The sequence below is a fragment of the Eumetopias jubatus genome, unplaced genomic scaffold (genome assembly GCF_037043125.1).
Source record: "Eumetopias jubatus isolate StellerSeaLion01/CBP00866 unplaced genomic scaffold, mEumJub1_p1.0 scaffold_10, whole genome shotgun sequence".
Classification (NCBI taxonomy): Eukaryota; Metazoa; Chordata; class Mammalia; order Carnivora; family Otariidae; genus Eumetopias; species Eumetopias jubatus.
The window spans coordinates 103,926,518-103,936,047 of NW_028274816.1; the positions used below are offsets into that span (position 1 = coordinate 103,926,518).

Here is a 9,530-nt window from a genome sequence, read left to right on the forward strand (position 1 = left end):
AAAGATATATCCAATTTGGAAGTTGAAAATAAGAACCACTGATGACTTTGGCAAAGGTCTACTTTTCTGTTGCTTTTTATTGAGTTGCCAAGGCAGGGTGTTTTTCTTTGCAGATTTTTTCTCTCAGGTATTTGTCTAGAAACTGTCAGGTTGGCCTTAAGGTAGTGTGGATGCAGGACAAATCCATCTTATTCAATTAGATCTTCTAGCTGGTCTTTCTGGCTCCAATTCCTCACTGTTCTGGTCTTACACTTTGCTGTTCCATTAATATTCTGAAAATTACATTTTGACACAAGCCTCCCTTGCTCAAGGGCATGAAGCGGGTTGCTCTTCATTCAAATCTAAATCTTATGGTTGGTCATTCAGAATGCCATCTTTTGACTCTACCACGTGTTAACTTTTTTCAATATCTCCCCAGATCTGGGATGCAAAATGCTAGGAGACCCACAGGGCAAGAAAATTATTTCGTTTTTTAGTTCTCTCTCAATCTTCCTGATTATACCAAGGAAAAAGATTTAGACTTAATTTGGATGTTAGTTTTTTTTCACACTAATCTCACACTTGGTAATCTCTGTTTGTTTTTGTTTTTTGGTTTTTTTTAAGATTTTATTTATTTATTTGACAGAGAGACACAGCGAGAGAGGGAACACAAGCCGTGGGAGTGGGGGAGGGAGAAGCAGGCCTCCTGCCGAGCAGGGAGCCCAATGTGGGGCTCAATCCCAGGACCCCGGGACCATGACCTGAGCCGAAGGCAGATGCTTAATGACTGAGCCACCCAGGCACTCCAGTAATCTCTGTTTTTAACAAAGATTGGGGATCTTGTGTCCAGGTAGTCACAGTATCTGATCAAAACTTAAATAAATCGTTCTGTTTCCTTATCTTTATTTTTCATAGTTACCTTCTATTTGTGGTGAGTCTAGCTTTCTGTTTATGTTAGTGATAGAAAGTTTACTTAAGAAGCAAATTCATGGGCGCCTGGGTGGCTCAACTGGTTAAACGTCTGCCTTCAGCTCAGGTCATGATCTCAGGGTCCTGGGATCAAGTCCAGCATCAGGCTCCCTGCTCAGCGGGAAGTCTGCTTCTCCCTCTGCCCCTCCCCCACCCCTCACCCCTACTCATGTGCTCACACATGCTCTCCCTCTCTCAAAAATAAATAAAAAATCTTAAAAAAAAAAGCAAATTGATTTTAGCAGGAAAAAAAAGAAAATGTGAACTGATTCCAACGAAACAAAACACCCTAACATTTATCAGGTGCTTTCTATGTACCAGGCATTTTTCCAAGCACTTCCCAGTGACCATGGGAGGTAGATACAGTTATTATCCCATTACACATGAGGACACGGAGCCACAGACATGTCAAATAACTTGCCTAAGGTCATGCAACGAGTAACTGATGAGCCAGCGTCAGAGCCAATCCATCTGATCCAAGAACCCATGCACTCAACCACCACACTACCCTGAGGTGTCAGTATTGCAGAATGTGAAGGAATAAGGGAAGGTTGAAAATTCTGTATTTCATACTCCCTGATACAGCTACAGCCAGACCCTCTTACTCTTCCCTGCTCCTGTCCTGCGTAGTGCCACTTCTCTGCCTTCAGTCATGCTCCTCCCTCAATTAGGATGTCTTGTCGACCTCTCTGAAAGTCTAAGTTGTACCAGTACATCAAGACCCTTCTCAAAATCTGTTTTCTACGAATGCTTTCCCTGCCCCAGGTACTCCTGAATTTTTTGCATTTCCTTAACACTTAAATATACAGGGGCGCCTGGGTGGCTCAGATGGTTGGGTGTCTGCCTTCGGCTCAGGTCATGATCCCAGGGTCCTGGGATCAAGCCCCACAACAGTCCCTGCTGAGGGTGGAGCCTGCTTCTCCCTCTTCCTCTGCCTGCCGCTTCCCCCTGCTTGTGCTCTCTCTCTCTCTCTCTCAAAATAAATAAATAAAATCTTTAAAAATAAAATAAAATCAAAGGCCCCCACAGAGCAGGGCAGCCCTTTCACAACTTCTAACATTTATTTTTTTCCGATTCCACGGATACAGGTCTTGTTTCTCTCCCACTAGGTTGGAGACACCTCAAGAACAGGAACTGGTTCTTCCAATTCTTTTGTTTTCTTGTGTTCTTTCATTATTGGACCCTTTACTGTATGGCAGTGACAGGTTTTGGAACCATAACATGCCTAGGTAGTGTTACAGAAGAGAGGATATGGTTCAGCAAATCTCTCCAGAATCTAGTGTCTACAGAATGAAAAATCATCAGTGATACCTTAGCCTCACTTTCAGTACTTGACACATCCTCCCTGCTTTCTCTTCCTTCTACCAGCCACTCACCACTGAGCACATCTGCCATCACTGCAGACCCTGCTCCTGCCTTCCCTGTGGCCAGAGAGCCTCTGTTTTCTAACACACAACACCCACACGCCCCAAAGGTGGCTAAACTCTGTTTTCAGAATTTCTCAGCAGTTTGACATGAGCAGTAGGAGAGGGTGACCACAAGTAAATTTTTCAGTTAAATGCAGGATGGGTCCTAATGATCACATGTGTATCGATGCAATTTTTCAAGCAAAAGAATAATATACTTTATGAAAGGGACAAAGACCACGATCTTTCAAGAAAGCTTTTCTAAGACTTTGTACATTTGCATTCTTTTATTTAAATCTCAGTCTGGTGACGATGTGTTTAAGGATTGGTAAGTTGGAGGTTTGGGGGCTATTTTTTCTGCCTCTGTAGCTGTTTAAAAAGTTGCAGAGGCCAGTGGCTGAGAGTCCCCACTTCTTGCAGCACTTCCGTTCCCTGAGCGCCCTTGTATTACCAGAAAATAACAAGCAAAATAACAGTTTGGGAATTGATTGGGTGTTGAGAGTCCATGGACAGTCGAAGTGCAGAGGTGGCCACGCGCCTGCACAGTGGTAGCTTCCTGGCTCCCTGCAAACCCTGCCCTGGGGTCCTCTTGCTTCTTTTTCTCTGCTTTTCTCCAGCACTCCCCTCTGACGTGAGCAGTGGAAACAGCTCACGTTGTAGCCTCAACTCATCAACATCTCTGACTCTCCCTTTTGCCTGCTGGCTTAATTTATTTTGACTGTCCAAGTGTGTGCTGTCAGCCACTGTCCCTTGAGACTGTCCCCAGCACCGAATGGAACCATCCTGCCTGGGCTGGGTGTTCTTAAGCAGGCCCCATGTCTTTCCTCCCTTTTCAAGGCCTCTGGAAAATCATTTTACAAACTCTGCCTTTGTGTTCTTCCTCTTGTAATTGTTTCTTTCACTTGTTCTAGGTGAGAAGCGCCACTGCTTTGATGTCAACTATAATCCCAGCTATATGTACGAAAAAGAGAGTGAGATAATACAGACCCGGATGATGGACCAAGCCATCAATAATGCCATCAGCTATCTTGGTGCCGAAGCCCTGCGCCCCTTGGTCCAGACCCCACCTGCTCCCACCTCAGAGATGGTTCCAGTTATCAGCAGCATGTATCCCATAGCCCTCACCCGTGCCGAGATGCCAAATGGTGCCCCCCAGGACCTAGAAAAGAAGAATATCCACCTGCCAGAGAAGAGCCTGCCTTCTGAAAGAGGCCTCTCCCCCAACAATAGTGGCCATGACTCCACGGACACTGATAGCAACCATGAAGAACGCCAGAATCACATCTACCAGCAAAATCACATGGTCCCCCCTAGGGCCCGCAATGGGATGCCACTTCTGAAGGAGGTCCCCCGCTCTTATGAACTCCTCAAGCCCCCACCCATCTGTCCAAGAGACTCCATCAAAGTGATCAACAAAGAAGGGGAGGTGATGGATGTGTATCGCTGTGACCACTGTCGAGTCCTCTTCCTGGATTATGTGATGTTCACTATTCACATGGGTTGCCACGGCTTTCGTGACCCTTTTGAGTGTAACATGTGTGGGTATCGAAGCCATGATCGGTATGAATTCTCTTCTCACATAGCCAGAGGGGAGCACAGAGCCATGCTGAAGTGAACATCTGGTCCCAGAGATGATTGACGTCTGAGTATTCGACATCAGTTGTAAAAACCAACACCCCACCTAACAAGTTATTCTCCGAACAAACTCAGTTCCGAACTCCTCTCCATACCATTCTTAGTGTCCAAAGGGTCATGTTCACATGGGCAAAAGGGAAACGCTGTCTTCATTCAGAAATTGTTTGCAGATATATCATGTTATCATTTTTGTGAAACATTTGTTTTCTCATCAGGGACTTGAATTTTTATGATATTTAAAAGCCAATGAAGTCTTTGGTCATTATCTTTTGCAGCAATGGAACAGGCGGTCCTTGGAGTTTGTTGCCAGTCAAAAGAGTCCCCCAGTTGTGCTGCACAAGACATTCTTTCTGAGATACGTCCGTGGAAAAGCCTTTTGGTCATACGCCAGTTCCACAAAGAAGAGCTCACCAGCTAACCTCACTGGGAAGCCACACCCTTCTGCACTTAACACAGGCTGGAAGTCTAGGATATAATCTCCTCATCCCAAATTAGAGTCTAATAGTAAGGAAAAGAACAGCCATAAAATAAGTATCTGTTATCAGTTACTGAAGACGCCAGTCTCCAAGCATCAGACCCATTTCTTATCACACAATGAAAAAAAAAAATCAAGTCATTTGATCTACCCTTTTACCCTCCCATAGCAATTAAAAAGCTGCTTTGGGTTAAACCAGTCATCATAGGAGAAATTCTATACCAGAAGAACTAATGGTTTTAAACATAAACCATAACTGAAACTCCACAAAGTTGTCCGCTATGGCATCTGTGTTCTGTGATCAAGACTGGCAGAACTGGACTCTGAGGGGGAGATGGTTTAGCAGCACCCCGGGAGGAGGGGGGGAGAGCTACTTGAAAGTTCTTGGTCTCCTTCATGGAGCATTAGTATACAGACCTAAAGCAAACTTGCTGATGATTTTTTTTGACAGAAAACAACCAAACAATCCAAAAAGCATGAACTATTCTCCCCCTCCCCACAGGAGCTTCCTGAAGAAGTAAGGAGGGGCGCACCTCTGCTGACAGGTTCTCCGTGATCAAGCTGGGTGGATTTTTCTCCCCATTTTAAGTGGAGCTGCTGTATGCCAGGAAGATTCCTGAAAGTCAGATCTTGGTCCTGCAGATGTATTGGGCAGCTTTGTAGTTAATTATGAGAGACATGCTCTCAAGGAAAAGTGCAGGGATAATTGTAAAATTAGTACTGCAGTAGGGGGTCCCAAAATCTGTTTGTGAATTCCATATTGGCTGCTAATTAGCTATATGACTTTGGGCAAATCACTAAACTCTTAAAACTGAGTTTCTTCAACCTTAAAATAAGAGTTGGGCTTAGACACTCTCTAAGGTCCCTTCCAGCTTAAAATTTATGTGATTTATGCTGTAACCCCAGTTATCTTTTAAGCCTTTTAATGCATGGGCATCAAGCAGGAGAATATGGATATGAATACCTGTTTCACATTTCTTTGGTGTGCAAATGGTAGTGTTAAATTTTTCCTTTAACCACTGAGTCATGAATGTGAAGAGGATGGTGGGGAAGAACAAAAACAGGAAGGTATTTTGATCTTGCCCCAAAGTGTACACACAAAGTGGCACCTGCAGCTGCTTTGCCAAAGCCTTTTTTTTTTTTTCCTTTTTTAAGAACTGGTGTTAGCGAAAATAAACTCTGCTTCCAGGGACAACTTCATGGAACCTATTTACAAATGAAGAGTAGTTTTGTGCACATTTCTACCAGAGTCAAGAATCCCCAGTTCCTGTTAGATTCGCATTTTATGTATCTGCCTTGGTATTTCAAAAGGGCTTAGGCATTAGACTCAAACTCAACTAATTTATGTGCTGCCAGTAATTAAAATGTTCCGCCTCAGACTGCACAAATGGCTTATCCTTCTTTGTAGCATGGCGTCTGTCTCAGGAAAAAAGATTTTGTGAAATTCCGTGGTAACAGTCCCAACATGTTTGAGATTTCGGCTAAAATACTAGATGTATTTCAGTGCATAGTCTTCAGCATTTTGCTGTTTCCATAATCCTAGACTCCAAGCCACGCCAGGTTACTGACACCCACTGTGGCAGAGGGGCTGCTTATTATACTCTTGAAATGCCATACATCTTGTTGACTTTCAGGGGACAAAAGAAAGAGCATTTGGAAGCAAGAATTAGTTGGAGAGAAAGCTGGGGAAAGCAAGCATTTCCAACATATTAGTGGGAAAGTCTTTCTGAAGAAACCAGCTTTGGCACCTTAAGATAGTGAAAGAGGCCCACCCAATGACCTGGGGACTTTTTTGAAGACATGACCCTCATTTTCCCTGTGACTAACAGATTTTCTGAATGATTTTCATTCTTCTGAGGTCAGTTTTCTAAGTGGGATGACCACTTACAAATGCTACTTTCACTGTAGCATTCTGGGCCTGGATTGGGGCACACCAAGTCCAGAGAAAGTTTATATGTGCAAACTCCACATTTGTAAATTGTAAAGTTGAACCAGGTAGTATGTAGTGGTTGCCACCACACTGGTAAAGATTTCCTTCTGTATTCCTTATACCAATAAATGCCCCTTCCCCTTGCTGGGGGTGTGGGGGGAGAGGGTGAAGGAGAATCTTAGCACAATTGCTTAGAGAGAGGGGCAGAGTCAAGATTCACAACCGACCATGCTGGACAGTGAGGTCCTGCAGCAGCTTCAGACAGCATATTTCCTTTCTCAGTCAGAGTCCCTCTGACATGCGCCTTGTAGGTCTGATCTGTCCGTCATTTCCCACCACACACCCAGGAGGCCACAATCTGGGGGAACAACCAACCCCACGAAAAGTTCCCTTGCAGCCAAGGTGACAGAATTGGGGTAAGGGGGAAAGGGAAGAGAACTGGCTCTCCAGATGTTCCTCATCACCCCACTTGAATTGTTGCACAGGTATTTCCTACTGGCAGAGAACTAAACAGAAGTGTCTCTTCCATTACCCTCCACCACCACCACCAGGGGAAGAAAAGATATTGATAAATCCACCAGCCTTTAGCTTCCCTAAGTCATTCTCCCCAAAAGATACTTGCCTTGACACAGATAAGCTAACTAATCTTATGCCTTATTACCCATTCTGAGCTGTTCCTGACTCAGCTTCTGACTTTGTCAGTGACAACATTTCTCAGCTTTTTAAGGCAGCGCTTAACATTTCGCTAGGCCCATACTCACAGTGGCCCAGATATAAAGTGACCTCAGATTTCTTTTGCAAAGAAAAAAAGCACAAAATTTTGCTTAGTTGAAACACTGTGTTACGAACAAATCTCACACCAACATAAGGTTTTTCCAAGTAGTCTCTGTATCACTGTTCTTATTCTCCTCCTCTGCTTTTTCCCCTCTGCTAAATGTGAGGTTTACCATGTTTTAAAGGAAAAAGCAGTATTGCTGGTACATATCCCAGCACAGGCAGTAAGACTGCAATGGAAATGTTAAATGCTTAGAGTCCTAACTTTAAAGTGTACCCCACAGGGAACTGGTCTGTTGGTCTCTAGTGGAGATTTGGAAACTCAAGGCCACTCAAGATTTGAATCCTCAGAGATAGCCAAGCTCTTTCACAAAGACTTGGAATTGAGATTTATGAGCTCAAGAAAAGAAAGTGGAGTGAGGAAAATCTTGTCCTAGAAAATACCATCAGGTTATGCGGAAGAAGATGAGAGATATACAATGATATGTCTTCTGTTTTAAAGAATTGGGAGCTAGTTTTATGCTCAGTATAGATCAGAGATTCTCTCTCTTTAGGCAGAATTCAGAAAAACAGAATGGATTTGGGACTTAAGTGCCTGTAAAGAAGACAATTTTGGCCTGAAACCAAAGGCTAGACCCGGGCCACCATAGGAAAAGGATTCTGTTCTCTAAAGCGAAAGGACTGAATGTTCTGTGAATGACCAGTGAACCCAGAGCTGGGCACCGCTGCCTCTAAAGACCATGGACTCAGAAGAGCCTGCAAGAGAAGTGTAGGCTTTCGACTTGTGTGAGCTCAGAACATAAGACTATAGCTCCATTCACCCAAGCTGTAGATAGTGTGTACCCCACCATGCTGTCAACATTAGATAAACAGGTCTTTGCACTTTGAAAAAGTTGAATGCAAGTTTCCTCTGAATATTACAAGACTGGACTGTCATATACATTGATGTTGACTGAGCTGTCATTTGAAAATGGAATGTTAATGTCTTGATTAAAAAATGTAAGGACATAGTGTCTACCTCCGGAGGCTGTTACGAGGTTTTATGTAATTTTGTCTATGGGATGATGTTACTTGGGGGGGTGGGGTGGATGGTTACAAATTTTCCACTCTATGTATTGTATGTGGATTTAAAGACATGGAGATATTCAAAGGCCATAATAGGACCATGATTCAGTAATTCAGTAGCCAGTGGAGGCCTCTGATCTCTAGCACACAGTTTCCTTCATGTTATTTTAATGTGTGAAAGTAAAGAATATGCTGACAATTAGAACAATACAAGTGAACCTCATGCTAAAGACACTTCATGGCATTGCAGCCAGGGAAGTAGGAATGGCTTTGCTCCCTCCCTGTCTCATGAGCTCTCAATTATTAACTCCCTGAGTAGCTTAGAGTCTCCTCAAATGGTCCATTTGTCTCTTGACCATCTGTTGTCCATCTCCCTCTTGAAACTCTAGAAAGCCTGGAGAGCATTCCATAATGTCACCCACCTCTTTGCAAGCCTGTGGGGCCTAGCTTCTGAAGTTGCTTTGCTTCTTCCTCTCCTAAAAAGACTGAGAACAAACATTTTAAAATATTAGGAAAATGGGGCAGCCTTAAAAATGATCCCATTGCCAGTGACTCATTTATACAAGGACTTTTCCAGGTTAGCAGACAAAACCCTTTTTGGATGGGCCTGCTTCTGTGGGTTCACAGAAAACCAAATTACTGTGGGTTGCAAAGAATTAGCAGGTCATTTGAAAAGCAGACATCCCTTCACCCAGACTGTGGTTTTGCATGCTCAGGTTCTCAGTCTATGAGCTTTGGTGAGGGATCATTTTGGCTACTGGAAAAACCATAGGTTATTTTTAATTTCTGGTTGCCAAAACCACCACACATGTGGTCTGTAGATGACCCTTGTCTGCAGAATGACGGGGGAAGAAGGGAACCTGGTTTGGGGGTTCACGGGGGCTCAGGGTGACCTTCCCCCCAGGAGGAAGGGAGGGAGCCCTTGCCGAGTGGTTTTGTCACGGCCTGTGCTCATAGCATTCTCATCTGGGTTTCTCAGAAATGCCCTCCCTGCCCAGCAGTGACCTTCCCTCTTAACTCCTATTGAGTTTTACCCAGAGTCCAACCATTTGGAGCACTGTAAGGTGTAAAGACTTTGTAAAGACTGTTTAAAGAAAGTCAGCTTCTGAAATGTAGCAATGCTAACCTTGCCAGAACCATAATGAGTGCATTGTCACGTCAAAAAAACAAAAAAACAAAAACAAAAACAAAACAAAACAAAAAAAAAAAACCCTGCTGATAGTTTTCAAGGTTTCTTTATCATGTTTGATTTTTACACTGAAAAATAAAAAAAAAAATACTGGTGTGTTTAAAATTA

The 9,530-nt window shown here is 43.6% G+C and overlaps 1 protein-coding gene across 4 annotated transcripts in view; it reads left to right on the forward strand.

The window, feature by feature from the left end:
- Positions 1-9,530, forward strand: part of IKZF3 (IKAROS family zinc finger 3) — an 87,840-nt gene extending 78,310 nt beyond the window's left edge. For all 4 annotated transcript variants that reach the window (XM_028089776.2, XM_088028285.1, XM_028089777.2 and 1 more), the window contains one exon: positions 3,266-9,530. In XM_028089776.2, the coding sequence (XP_027945577.1) occupies positions 3,266-3,969 (704 nt within the window). In that variant the 3' untranslated portion in view covers positions 3,970-9,530. The remainder of the gene's footprint in view (positions 1-3,265) is intronic.